General features: G+C 41.3%; 1 protein-coding gene across 1 annotated transcript in view; it reads left to right on the top strand.

Moving 5' to 3' along the window:
* Window positions 1–782: 782 nt before the first annotated feature.
* The window catches only part of QRFPR (pyroglutamylated RFamide peptide receptor), a 55,314-nt gene continuing 40,812 nt past the window's right edge, over window positions 783–15,284 (top strand). The window contains exon 1 of the mRNA XM_003936247.4: window positions 783–1,187. Within this exon, the coding sequence (XP_003936296.1) occupies window positions 848–1,187 (340 nt within the window). The 5' untranslated portion in view covers window positions 783–847. The remainder of the gene's footprint in view (window positions 1,188–15,284) is intronic.

The following is a 15,284-nucleotide window of genomic DNA, read 5'->3' on the forward strand; positions in this document are numbered from 1 at the left end:
AGATAAAAATACGCAAACACTGTATCTGTGTCAAATTCCTGGCTTTTGTATTGTTCGGTAGTTAAATACGGTGTAACGAATGAAGGAAACTGGGTGAAGGGTGGGTACATAGGATATTTATGTATTATCTTTGCAATTTCCCAGGTTCTATATATTAACTTTTCTAACTATTTTTCAATACAGAAAATGATTTCAAATAAACCTTATTTGCCTTGGGTAGCTGTGGCTCCCATTTTTTCGCAAGAGGAGAAACTTGAAAATGTAGAATCCCGCAATACCCACATACAGGCTTGCCCTGACCGAGGCCAGGCGCTGAGAAAGGCGCTGGGCGGCAGCAAAGGTGGGGAGCCAGGGAAGTCTTCCCTCGCCCTGAGGACGCGGCGAAGGTTGGCACCACGGAGGGTTGGTGTGAGGGGGGCGTCGCCGAGTTCAGCCCCACCCTCTGCCGCTTCCCCAGCGGGTCAGGCGTTCGCCTCTCGCGGCCAGAAGGCGGGGAGCCAGAGGCGCTGGGGACCCTCGCGTGGCGCTCCAGCAGCCCGGACCATCGCGGCACCGCGCCTTAGGGAAGAGCGGGGAAGGAACTTTCTCTGAACCGCGAACATTTCTGGTCACTGAGATTGAGCCTTCCGGTGCTCTGGCTTCCCGCCTCTTTATCTTGCCTTTGATCCGTGAGCTGCTTTCCTTTCCCGAACCGCCCGGAGTGCCGCCGAAAGCCCTCCCGCGCGCCGGAGTCCCCAGCAGAGGAAGGCGCGTACCTGCTGGTCACCCCCGAAGCCCTCGCCGCGCCGCGGACGCGGAGGGCCGGGCGGTAGTGGGCGGTGGCCCCGCGTCCCAGGAGCGCGCGGCAATGCAGGCGCTCAACATCACCCCGGAGCGGTTCTCCCGGCTGCTGCGGGACCACAACCTGACGCGGGAGCAGTTCATCGCTCTTTACCGGCTGCGACCACTCGTCTACATCCCCGAGCTGCCCGGGCGCGCCAAGCTGGCCTTCGTGCTCACCGGCGTGCTCATCTTCGCCCTGGCGCTCTTCGGCAATGCTCTGGTGTTCTATGTGGTGACCCGCAACAAGGCCATGCGCACCGTCACCAACATCTTTATCTGCTCCTTGGCGCTCAGTGACCTGCTCATCACCTTCTTCTGCATCCCTGTCACCATGCTCCAGAACATTTCTGACAACTGGCTAGGGGGTAAGAGTCGCGCCCGCTCCTTCTCCCGTAACCCTCTGCCTTTCAGGGGACTTCCGTACACTTTTCTGTCAAATGAATCTGGTTCTCTTTCTTAGAACTTCGCCACCTGTGTTCACTTGGAAGTAGTTTTTTTTTGCCGCCTCTGATTCTCGTCCAGCGCTTCCTCCTTGTGGCTTAGGAACAGAGGTTGCTGAAAGTCTTGGGAAAGGTCCCGAGCAGTGAGGTGGGAAGTCACACCTCTCTCCTCTTATTTCAGCTCCCTTTTCCGTAATTACCAGGTTTTTCTCCCCTAGTTTTCTTACTAAAAGTAAGATAAAAATATTTCAAATAATTAAACAAACGAAAGTTAAAAATCTCATTTTATCATTCCCTAAACCTTCTTCCCAGTTGCTTCCAGACAGGTTCTTGTACCTATGAACATATGCATGGACTTTATAACCTTCTAAAACAAATATAATTCATGTGCAGAAAAAATATTGAACTAGTCCTTTAAAAAACTGTATTAAGTGTCATGCAGGAAAAAGGAACACAGAAAACTGATGACCTCTTGACTATTAAAAAAGGAGAGTTGACATTCTCCTCCTTCTATATAATGGGAACAAAAATGATAGAGGAGAGGTGGAGTCACTGAGTTGGGAGCAGTGCGTGGAGGTTGGAAAAAAAGACACCATACTACTTCTTATGGTCCAGCCTTTCCAAGGAGACATAGCTGGGAAATGCCCTGGAGTAAACCCATGAGCAATAACGTGTTGTATTCTCACCAGTGCCTAAGGCGCACCGCGGGCCTCCTCATTTTCACTGTTGAGTGTATTCTTGTGGCCCCATCAAAATAGTTGGAAATGTAAGAGAAATTGATCATTATGCCTTCAATCTCTGTTATTATTATCCCTTAAAATGGTTGGAAATGTAAGAGAAAGTGATCATTGTGCCTTCAGTCTCTACTATTTCTATCCCTATTACTAATTCCCTTAAACTCATGGAGAGTGTTTCATCCTATTCATCCTACGGTTACCAATTTGAGATAGTGAGCATTGCTTTTTTTCCCATTAACTTAAACTGAGTTTGCTGTTAGTGAGTCAGAATGCTAAAGTTCTATATTCTTATCCCATCTATAATGTAAATATTTTGAAAATAGCGTTAAACATTGAGTACAGAGCATTGACTTGAAAGTAAGGATACACAATGTGGAAAGTAAGACATTGATTTATGGATTAGAAACTTTCTTATGCACACTGATGCAGTCATTGTATTTGGGCATTTTAAAGTTGCTCAGTGAAACTAACTCCATAAAATTAATGGATGTTTTTTGATTATCATACAGAACTTGGTTTGGGGGGGAAAAGCGCATGAGTTTTCATTTCTAAATGTTTGTGAAACCAGATTTATGAAGCTGATTTGTACTGGGGATGATTATAGCTCTGTTTGTGAAGGTGAAAATAATTATGCACAGTGGGATTTTATACTGGAAATCAAAAGACCTGGCTGTAATACATGTTAATTTAGCATGTGTGTGTCTCAATTTTTCATTAAAATATTAGGGATTAGCTATGCTTTAAAGTACAGTGAGTCAGAACTTTAGCTCCTGTTCGTATTGGGGAATTATGGCCAAGAATGTCCGTATAGTGTTTCTTCAGTCCTGAGGGCTTATTTGGGCACTGCTAAGGTTTTTCTCAAGTATTCTGTTTTCCTCTCTTCTTACTTCAGGGAGAACATTTCACTTTAGCTTCTGAATACTGAAGAAGTATAAAATTGCTCACTTATTTTATAGGGTTAGTGTGAGAATAAAGTGTGTTAGTAAAGTACTTTGAAAAAAAATTCATCATGCCATGAGAGTATAAGGTATTAATTATATTAAGGGGTGTTCAACTGGAGGTGGCCTATGTTTATCTGGGACCAGATTTATAGCATAAATAATAATCTTATAAATTGAGTAAATAATACCAAAGTTGAAGTGTGAGGGAGAGGAGAGAGCCTGCAGAGGGGCTAGAGATAAATATGAAAAGAGAATTAACTTGTGGATTATAGGACAGGATAGTCATTGTAAAGTTTCCTTGATAACTTAACAAAAGAAAGTTCAAGAGAATGTAATCTAAGAGCCAAAAATTGATCCATAATTTATTATTTTACAAAGCTACTGAGTAGCTCCTATCTGGCAAAGTATTCTACCTGGAGAGTACAAAAGTGAGTAAAGCCTATCCACGCCCTTCAGGACCTCAGAGAATTGGAGGTAGCCCCAAAATGAGCAAAAACAGGATTTGATAGAAAGAGAGAAAGAGGATCCACTCTGCTATAGGAGCACAGAAAAGTCAGGAAGGCTTCTTCAAGGATGTGATGTTCAAACTGGGTCTTGAAGAATAATTCAGATAATAATTTAGACTATTTCCAGCAGAGGATGGAATGTATTCTAGGAACAGAGGTCGGTGCCAAGTTGGGGGAAAGAAAGAAGATGGTGTAGTCCAAGAATACCATGCAAGGCATCGCAAGAATGCACAGTTTCTACGTGGGGAATGGCAGGAAATGAGGCAGAAAAGTGGATCTACTTTGCCTCACCTACCATTCACTCGCTGAACATGTTCTGTTTCTTCCAGCTCAATGCAAAACAATTGATTTTGCTTGTGACCAGTGCTCCAGAAGTGCAACTGGGGAGGGAAAAATATATACATATATAAACTATGTGTTATATATGTGTATATATATAATATATGGTTATGTAAAAACCTAAAATATGAATACCCCTCAAATTCCTCCAGGAGTAAGGTAGGAAACACAAACAAAGCAATGAAGATCACCAGGAAGCAACATTGGCAAAAGGAAGGCTCTGCCTCCTCTGAAGGAGACAGGATTGCAGCATGAGGGAGTGGGGCCAGGATTATCACATCTTCTTTGTTGTTGTTATTGCTTTCCCACCGCCCCTTCTGAAAAGCTGGGCATGCAGATTTTTATGATGCTGGCTTCTAAGTCAAATACGAAAAGTAACATGCAGCTGGGTAAAAGGAAACATCTCTGTGGGCGTGGTCACAAATAATCCGTGGATTTCCAGTTTGTGACATCTCTACAATGCCTCTCAAATATTTCTGACAATGGTAAGGCTGTGAAGACTTCTCTTTCTTGCTGGGACCAGCAGCATCTATTGAGTCAAAACATGCATTTTAACAACGTTCTCAGTTGTTTCACATGCACATTAGATTTTGATAAGCACCACAAAGTCAGCTCACTCAGGGCTTTAAAAGGAAAAAAAAAAAAAAAGTTCGTTAAGCATTACTTGAAGTAAGTAGTGGTTAGACCTGGCTTCACAGAAAATCTCCTGAAGGGCTTTTGAAAATGGCCTGCGCCAGCCCCAGCCCAGACCAGTTAAGTTACACTTGACTCTGGAGCCAGCCGCACTGCCTTACAGAGCCAGGTGTGCATAACTCTACTCAGGTCCCCTTTCAGGTATATGTTGTTAGCTTAAAATTGGTGGTGGTGGGAGTATTCACATCATGGAAATCAGCAGTTTCTAGTTAGGTCTGTTTTAAAAAGTGAGAAACAAAACAGAAATCAAACAGTTGTTTTCCAGCACAGCTCTGAGCGAAGACATTGAGTTTTCTTTTGTACACTGATGGGACCATGAATAATAGGTGAGGCAAAGTAGATCCACAAACATGTTTTTACATGAATTACACTGAAGTTGGAAAGAGATACAGCTGTTCCTCTACATCTGCGTGTGCCCAGCATGGAGGCAAGCTGACATTCGATTCCTTTCATCTACCTTGCGTTACCATCATCCCCTTATTGGCTTACCTTTGATTTAACAGTTCACTGACTCTTACTCCCCAGGAGCCAGCAGGAGTGAGGATTCTCTGCCCCAAGTATTACAAACAGCATACGCTTATGAGTTTTTTATTACTCATATGAGGGTGGAGTTGTGCTTCCACGGCACTTTCCTTTAGGAGAGTTTTGTCTCTGTGCTCTTCTCTGATTTATTTGGTTGGACTGCAGCTGTGGATCTGCCCATTGCCTTCTTAGGGCCACCAAATTTATCTATTCTTATCTGCAGCCTGTTCCTCCCCATTTCGTTTTTGTTTTCTTTCCCCTTTTTTATCATTGTCCTCACAATGTCTTAATGTTCCTCCAAATTCACTCACTAAACGTGTTCTTTCAGCTAAATGCAAAACAATTGATTTTGCTTGTGACCAGTGCTCCGGAACACCACTGTCTTCTCTAAGTTTCCATGAACTAGTCTTTGTTTGTCTTTCTTTGTTTCCTTTATGTCTCTATTCTCTTTATGTTCTGTCTTTTGAGAGTTCTCACACTTCCTCTTATTTTGCAAGGGATTGCCCACTGAAGTTTAGTATGCAATCTCGTTTCTTTCATCATCCATTTCTGCATAGAGGCTATAGTCACCACTTAGTTCTTTTCTGATGATTCTGAAATCAGTATCAAATCAATATCGTAAGCCATGGTCTTTCACCTCATCTGAAGACTTGGCATTTACACATGAATACCTTACCAGCATCCATCATTCTCTCATGGTACCTTGGTCCTCTGCCCAAAGTCTAAACTATTACTAATGGCACTACGAGTTATTCTTATGTTCAGCATTTCCTGGGTATTGCCTATATGCACTGGGATATTGCAGGTATTGGGAACGCTGTGTTCTTGTGGAAAAGCCATTTCCATTAGACTAAGAAGGGGAAGGAAGCATTCAAAGAAGTGATAGAGAATGCAGGGGATTTTGTTGATGTCAAGGTTCCAGGGCACACAGTGCAAGTATTGAGGAGTAGGGGGCTTAAGTCAGATTGGGGCTGTTCACAGTCTGATGGGTTTGAGTCCATAGTTGAGGGATGGGCTGGGAGAGAATGGGACTCATGGTAGCTGAGGTAAATGAAAACTTAAGGCATAGGAATATTAATTCTGAACACTTCCCAGAAGGAGGTAGAAAATCAGTTCTAATGCTAGTCTGCGTTATGACTCTAAGCATTAATAAGATGAGATGGGGAGTGTTTGGGGTGTGCTTGGAGTAGTGGCATTACTAGGAGCCTGCTGGGCTCTGTGCCCACTTTTATCCTGCTACGGATGCAGGCACAGCCAGGGGGAGGATGATATCCCCAGGTGCACACACAGCTCTGCAGCTCTGCCCAAACTCCTGCTGAGGGCAGTGAAAAGAATTTTCTAGTGATGGCTGGCAAATTGACAAAAAGCAATTCCAAAAAAGGAGTTTGAAATATATTCTAAGTAATGGCAGCATCACTGGGGGAAGTACCCATTCATGCACATTTACTACTTTTGAAGAGTACTAGGGTAAGAAAATACAGAATATTAATTTTCTCAGCAGCTGATATGAGAATTCCTCTTAGAGTGTTAGTGCTCAATCTTGCCAACATGTAGGAATCATCTGGGAGTTTTGAAAAACACAGATGCTTGTTTCCTGCCCCTGGAGACTCTGATTTAATTGGTCTGATTATGATGACTGGTATGGAGTTTTCAAAAGTTCCCCAAGTTCGAAAAGTTATAATTTGCAACTGGAGTTGAAAGCCACTGATGTAGTGTAAATGCTGACAGTACCAGGAGGCCCCCAAGTTAGAAAAGTTATAATTTGCAGCCAAGGTTGCAAACCGCTGATGTAGTGTAAATGCTGACAGCTCCAGAACTCAGGCTGATATGAAGAGTAAAAGAAATAATGGATGTAAAGTTTTTTGGGTTTTTTTTTTTTTTTTTTTTTTTGAGACGGAGTTTCGCTCTTGTTACCCAGGCTGGAGTGCAATGGCGCGATCTCGGCTCACTGCAACCTCCGCCTCCTGGGTTCAGGCAATTCTTCTGCCTCAGCGTCCTGAGTAGCTGGGATTACAGGCACGCGCCACTATGCCCAAATAATTTTTTGTATTTTTAGTAGAGACGGGGTTTCACCATGTTGACCAGGATGGTCTCGATCTCTTGACCTCGTGATCCACCCGCCTCGGCCTCCCAAAGTGCTGGGATTACAGGCGTGAGCCACCGCGCCCGGCGATGTAAAGTTTTTTTTTTAAGTACAGTGCCTACCCCATGTGCCAGCTCAATACAGCTATTATATATTTTTAAAATGACAATGTCAGTCAGAATGCTTAGAAAATCCAAAAGTAAATTGTATTAGCTAGAGTCCAACAGGGAGCTCTGAGGCAATTCTTCCATTTTCTGCAGCCTATTGCATCTTTACTAAAGCGCTTAACATTTTTACAGTCTTACAATATGAATTTGGAAAGGAGTCAAAAATGGTGAAAAGATTGGAATATAAGACATACAAAGAAATACAAGAAGAACTATTCTCTTGCCCAGAGACTAGAACTTTAGTTATAAATTAGCACACCTCACAACAAAGATTTTTCAGTCCGTTTTAGCCAGGGCCACAGTGACAGATGTGGGCAGGTGACAGAGTGAGAGTAGGCGAGCGAGGCTCCAAGCTTCATTGTGACAGCTCCTGTCTCTCTTTTTAAGAATTAGAGTTTTGCATGTGACTTTATATGAAAAATGAAAGGATTTAACTGGAAAGGAAAGTGGGAGAAAAAGAAAAGTCTCACTGTACACAACATGAAATGTTAGGGTGTGTTTTTAGAGGTTGAGAGCTGGTAGGTGGTGAAATGAATTAAAGGGGGTTGTTGAACCTCATTTAGTGAAAAGGTGTTAATTTTGAGGGCCAGTTAAGAACAGAGAGCTTAACCTGGGACTTCTTCCATTCCATTTTATTATTTAACCAGTGACTAGAAGACATCAGTTACATTTGTTATATAATATATTTTTTTTCTTTTCTGTATTTCAGAAATGTTAGAATTCCTGGGGAAATTTATGTATGGTAAAATTGATGTAAAATCAACAGTTTTGTGGAGGTGAAAAAGTCTTTCAACAGAAGTGATAAAAGCTGTTGATGAAGAATAGTCTTTTTAAATAAGGAAGTATAAAAAAATAAAAGAAGCAAATTAAACAGAGTCCCAATAGTAACAGCAGTTTGTAGGTAAAGTTGGGAATTATGCTATGGACTAGCCTCTGGTTGATCTCAGAATCAATATTGTGTATAATTTGAGAAGAAAAGATGCTGTAGGTCACTAAATGTCTTTGATAGGTGGGATAGTGGCAGTAACAGCAATAGAATTTATATAAAAGATTCTCTCTACTTAGGACAAGAACAGTTTAACGTTTAAAATAATGACAGGAAAGGATTTTGCAGTAAGAAAGTTTGAAACATTTCACCGTGCACTTAGGAGGTGTAAAATGAATGCCTTTTTTAGTTTGCTTTTCTAGAATGTAACTCTTCTTTGATCAGTGGTTGATTTATTAGGATTCTTGTTTGCAGGGAGAGAAGCCCAACTTAAACTACCTTAAGAAAAAAGGAAACATTCTCCCTCTGCAACTGAAATGCTCAGAGTTAGGGCTGGTTTTAGGCATAACTGGATTTAGGTCTTCAACAATGATCATACTCCCCCTCTGTGGTCAGCTTCACTTTCCCCTGTATTGTGGTTTCATTCTTCTTTTTTTTTGTTTTGAGATGGAGTCTCACTGTCTCCCAGACTGGAGTGCAATGGCATCATCTCAGCTCACTGCAACCTCCACCTCCTGGGTCCAAGCAGTTCTCCTACCTCAGCCTCCCCAGTAGCTGGGATTACAGGTGGGTGACACGACACCTAGCTAATTTTTGTATTTTTAGTAGAGACGGGGTTTCTCCACATTGGCCAGGCTGGTCTCAAACTCCTAACGTCAGGTGATCCACCCACCTCAGCCTCCCAAAGTGTTGGGATTACAGGTGTGAGCCACCGCACCGGGCCTGTGGTTTCATTCTTGACTGTCTTTTGCCCAAGTGTGAAAGATGACCCCAGGAGCTATAAGCTTACGTTTTCTTTAGAATTGTCTGTCTCAACCCAAGCATCCGTCAATGGACAAATGGATATACAAAATATGCTCTGTATATACACAGTGGAATATTACTCAGCCATAAAAGGGAATGGAGTTCTGATACTACAACATGGATGAACCTTGAAAGCATTATGCTCAGTGAAATGAGCCGGACACAAAAGAACAAATATTGTGTGATTCTACTTACATGAACTATTCACAATAGGCAAAGTCATAGAGACTGAAAAGATATTAGGGTTACCAGGGATAGCAGGAGGGCAGAGTGGAGAATTATTGCTTAATGCCTAAATTTGTTTGGGGTTATGAAAAAGTTTTGAAAACAGGTAGTGGTGTTCACTGCTTGACACCGTGAATGTGATTAATGCCATTGAATCCTACACTTAAAAATGGCCACAAACATAAATTTTATGTTATATATATTTTTCCACAATAAAAAATTCTCGAATTAGAAAAAAAGTTTTTATCTCAGGAGGTGAGAAGGAGTATTTCCTGGTAGCTGCAGAAAATTCTGGAAGGATTCCAGCCAGTTTGGCCTTTCTCTCTTACCGGTAGAACTAATCATGCACCCCAGGGAGAGCCATCGTCACCCCTATTCGAACACCTGGAGATACCTCCTAGAGCATAGGGAGAAACGCCTGTTGAGGAGCCACTGGGAGGCAGTTTCTTATGCCCATCTTGTGGAAGATTGACCATCTCTCATCTATCTCCCTTCTGGTTTCAGTTGAGCGTAAGACTTCCTACCTTGCTCCCATTTAAGGGTTAGCTACAGTCTTTTGTGTAAGTCTGTACAATTGCTTGGCTGTAGTTTAAAGGTTGCTCCTCCCCAGCAGAGTGACCCACTGCCCGTGCTTTCGGTCATCTTGCCCTTCAAGGCTTAGTGTCTTCCTGTGCTGATCTCGCCTTTGCCATCCGTGCAAGTAATAAACTTCCTGAATTCATTGATGCTCATTGTCTCCTTACTGACTGAATCCATGGAAATGTGAGAAGCTAACAACTCCACTAGTGACACTTGGGGCCCTGTTAGCCACCCAACCTCCTTGGAAAGGCTGTCTGCTTAATATGAACTTCTTCCGTAGGAAGGCACTCAGGCTGGTTAGAAGTGTTTAGCGGAGTTGGCCATATATGTCTACTGGACTGAGTCAACTTATGGGGACTGTAAGCTCCCTGTCCATATGTCCCCCCATAGGGCCAAGCCCTGCACTAGATTTTTCAGGATCAAGCTGAACCAGTGTTTTGAATAACTCCTCCTTGTCTACCTTTTCTGGTTTGGGATGGGGTGCTGGCATCTTTCTCTGCTGCTTCCCTCTCATTTATTAATATATACTCCTCAGTGGACCAATTTCCAGGCTGCCTGTTCCTTCTAGTGATGGACATATGCCTTCTCCCCCTGCTAAGAAATTATTGAAATGTCAGTGAATGGGATTCTGGAACTTGATCTTGACAGTTCTCTCTCAGTCTGTGCATTTAAGAAAAATTCAGCAGAAGCTGTACTTTTTATTTCCTTTTTTGTCTTAAAACTAAAGATTCTTAAGGATGAACTCCGAAGTCTCAAGTAAGTGCTTATTGTTTTTATCTGTCTTTGCAAAAATAAATTAGTCCTACCTGTAGCTTGGTTTTGGAGAAATACATTTACTGTCATATCAGAGAGATTGTAGGCTATTCAAGGTAATAGAAATCTTAAAAGACATCATGTTCCTACATCCTGAAAGAAATAAAAAGATAGATAAACAGTTTGATGCTGTGAAAATGAACGTGGATTGTAGAATCAAACAGTATTGGGTTCTAATCCTGTTTCATTCTTTATTAGTGTTTGTATTAACTCGGTTGTAAGTTACATGGCCTGGCATTAAAGCTTCCCCTATTAGAAGAGCAAGCAGAAGTTATAAAATAACGTTTCATGCTGCCCCCCAGTGGTTCATGTGGCCGCAGAAAATCTGACAAAGGTAAATGTTTTAGATCAAGCGTTAACAAAAATACTAATGTGTATATAGTTCTTATTTTCCCATTTGATTTCTCTATGAAACATTTAGTACTTACATATTTTCATTTATTTAATCTCATTTTAAAGTTCCCTTTAATACATGTATAAAAACCTGTTAACATTTTAAAAAATTTCCTTGTGAGATTGGGATGCATTTAAAATCTGCAAATGTTGTAGATTGGCAAACATAGTGTTTGACTGTGGTATAATTATTTAATTTCTTTTTGCTTTGGCGTCCTAATCTGTAAACTTAGGAAAACATATGCTCCCCTTACAGTGTTGCCGTGACAATGAATGACCCCAGGTGTCAAAAGGACCAGGCATCTAGAGGGTACCCAAAGAAAGGAAGCTATAGTTGTTGTTCACAGATTCAAAATTCTGCCACTTAAAGTGTTAGCTACATTTTTGTGTAGAAGAGTTTTATATATAATAAGGATATTAGAGAATTTTTTAAAAACGTGTTGTACTGCTAGTAATATCTCAAATGTATTTGATATGCACTTTTACAAAGCAGCTGTAAAAAGCAGGTCCCTTTTAGTTTATTTATGTTAAAATACAATAAAGTAGTTATTTTACATAAATACAATTTACCTGAAAATAATTACTTTCATGCTCAAGCAATGAGGATTTAAACTAATCATTTGTACTCAGACAACAGAAAAGAGTGCTGCTTTCATTTATTTCAGAAGCAGTAATACATCTCGAGAGGAGGATAAAGTGGTGGTAAAAAATTTTGTTGGGACTAAAGCTGATTTTGTAGTTCCTTTCAAGGCTCATGTATCTTTCCAGGCCATAGGCACACATTGCAACAACAATGTTCCTAGGAAGCTATCCCACTGTCTCCTGCCTCTGTCTTGTAATTTAAGACAACTTTTCTCACCCGCTGTGTACCTCACTCCTATCCCACCCCAGCAGAACCTTCCTTGATTATCAACATGTGCAGCCAGTTACCTTGTTAACATTCTTGCTGTTTAGTTCATGGCCTGAAAAGATACATGATGGCAGCTCAGTTTGGACACCAGGGTAAGAGTGACTGTGAAACAATGATGTCACTTGTATGAATATTGTCTTTTGACTTTCCTGTGATGCTGGCACAGACTTGCTGAGGTCTGGGCAATCCTGGCCACTAGAGCCTTGCTATGTACTTCAGAGAAGTGGAAGTGGGAATAATATGAAAATAGATATCAAAGTCTTAACATAGAGGTTGCTATGTGCCAAATATAATTTCATTCTCATTTTACAGATGAGAAAATGGAGGCTTAGAGAGGTGTTAGTGTATTAATTAGCTATTCTGCACAACAAACCACAAAAAATTTAGGCGATTAAATAATCAGTCATGATTCTACAGGTAACAATTTCAGGTTGGCTCATCTGTTGGTTCCGCTGGCCTCACCTTGTTCACTCATGGAGCTACATTTATCTAGTGACCTCATAGGGGCTCATTGTTTTAGGTGGCCTCAGCAAGGGGATAGGCCATCTCTGTCCCACACAATTGCCTCCTTCAGCAGGATACCCAGAATTCTTTATGAGGAGGCACCACATTCTGAGAGAGAGAGAGTAGAAGCATCAGAATCTCTCAACACCTAGGATTGAAAGTCACACAAATATTACTTCTGTGATGAAGCAAGTCACATCGCTGGCCCCAGATTCAAAGAACAGGAAAACAGATTCCTTCGCTTGATGTGACAAGTGCCAAAATCACGGTTTGGAGAGCTTGCAGAAAGTGATGGCAGGTTTTTGTAGCCTTTTAAAAAAATATTTATTTTTTATAGTAAGTAAAATGCCCAAGCTCATATGGACTGGAAATGCTGGTGCCAGGCTTTGACCCAACCAGTCTGCTTCAGTGTTGGGGTTTTAACCACAGTGGTTATACTGACGGAGGGAAGAATTTCACTTTCTGCTGTGAATTATGCTTCACTACTTGCTTATGCCCTGTTTGTGCAGTGGCACCTTCAGCAGTTCCACCCCTTGAACTCAGATACTAGTTGGAGACCCGGAAGACAAATTTCTGTAGTGAAAATTTGCCATGATCTTTTCCTCAGAGACCTTTGTGAAAACGGACCCTTGCACACTGACTGTAAATAACCCCGCCAACGAGTCTACTAATTAATTCATAGGCCCCTAATACTGATACATATTCATAGAAGTCTGTATTGACTCAAGTGTAAAAGTAACAACAAAGCTATTCTACAGATGAAACTACATGCATGGTTAAAAATTTTTTTTTTTTACCATAATGTCTACAAACAATAAAGAATTTATTCTTATGAGGAGGAATTTTACTGGATCAAAATCTAAGTATCTCTGTGAACCTGATCCAAAGACTGATTTCCGAGAAAGAAACACTGGTAATATATTTTTAAAGAAATATTTGACATTGCCTTAGAAATTAGCTCTGGTGAAGTGCTTAAAACAAATTAAGTCAGGACTTAAGTAAAATAAAATAAAACTCTGGGCAAGATGTAAATCCTGTTAAAATTTTATATTACCTATAAATAGAATCATTAGGTATAAAATACAGTTATTCACACTGTGTTTGCAAGATGCTGAAACAGCTAGTTAATTCTGCAAGCACATTATTCAAATTAGATTTTCAATATTGCGGAAGTAACGCATCCAAATTTTATGACCTTGAAGACATGATTCAAGTAACTGTCTATTTTTGGTCTCTTCCACTAGAATGTAAATTGCATAAAGCCGAAGACTTGTCTGTTTTGTTTATCCAGCACTTAGTTTATGCCCATGAATCACATAGAGAGTTTTGTTCTCAATAGCACATAGGAGCTTTTAAATACATATATTTGAATGAAATAATGGATATCATCTTATATGTCATTGTTCTAATGTTTAAGGCTTTTTAGGAATCAGTTATATTTATTTTTTGTGAGGTATGTAAGAATGAGATTGTATTTATCTTTTGGGAATATTGTCGTTTTGCTTTTGGGGTTGTAAGGAACAAAGATTCGACTTATCTAAAATAATTGGAATTATAGGAAGGCTATTTTGTAGCAATGATGGAGAGAGGGATCTCTTTTAAATTTAAAGACAGTAACTAGTAGGTCTTATAGAGACTTAAGTGGAACCCCCAAAAGCAGCTGTATGAAGCTCAGCATAAAGAATTCATGAATTTTCAGAGCTGGGCCATGAATGTGACTCCACTGCTCTCCAGTAGTGAACAAAGACCTGCTTATTAAATATGATTGCTTTTTACTACTATGGTAGTTAATCTTTTGGTTTATTCTATGTTTTCACTGTCTCATATCCTCAAACTTTCCCTTTACTCTTGTAGGCTGAATAAATCCTAGTGCTCTAGATAGCCCAGGCTAGGTACAGTGTCAAACTCAAAGAAACTTAGTCCAGCGACTGGGACTGGACCAAGCATTGTACCCCTTCCCCCCAGTCCATTTGAATTTTTTTCTGTTATATTCAGTACCATTCCACAAAACCCTTTCATGCTTTGCAATCTGTTGAAAGGCTATCTTTTCTCTATTTCGTCTCTGACCAGCCCTGAACTCAGATTAAAATAATTTTAATCTTCAATTACATATTTCAAAAAAGCCTTTAAACATTTCAGTTAACTAATCACAAAACAGGTCTTAGAACCCCTTTCTCCCATTCCATTCAATTTTTTTCTGTTGCATTCAGTAGCATTCTACAAAACTCTTTCATGCTTTGAAAGACATGCTCACGTGTGGAGTGTCTTTCCAGGCCATCCCGGACTGCAGGCACGATGCTACCACACCAGTATTCACACAGAGCCATCCTGCGGACTCCTGCCTTTGTAATGCAGCCTCAAGCTCCCTCAACCCCTTTGTGCCAAGTTCCCAGTCCAACTCCAGCTGAACCTTCCTTGCCAGTATCTTGTTATCTTGTTGTCTTTTAGACTTGTTTGCTGTCTAGGTTCCTTTCTCCTTCCAGCGCAGGCTCTCCTCTCTCTCTCTCTCTCTCCTCTCTCTCTCCTCTCTCTCTCCCTCTCTCTCTCTCCTCTCTCTCTCTCTCCCTCTCTCTCTCCCTCTCTCTCTCTCCCTCTCTCTCTCTCTCTCTCCTCTCTCTCCCTCTCTCTCTCTCCTCTCTCTCTCTCTCTCTCTCTCTCTCTCTCTCTCTCTCTCTCTCTCTCTCTCTCTCCCTCTCTCTCTCCCTCTCTCTCTCCTCCCTCTCTCTCTCCTCCCTCTCTCTCTCTCTCCCTCTCCTCCCTCTCTCTCTCTCCCCTCCCTCTCTCTCCCTCATCCCTCCTCTCTCTCTCTCCCCCTCTCTCT

Source organism: Saimiri boliviensis, chromosome 3 (genome assembly GCF_048565385.1).
Source record: "Saimiri boliviensis isolate mSaiBol1 chromosome 3, mSaiBol1.pri, whole genome shotgun sequence".
Classification (NCBI taxonomy): domain Eukaryota; kingdom Metazoa; phylum Chordata; class Mammalia; order Primates; family Cebidae; genus Saimiri; species Saimiri boliviensis.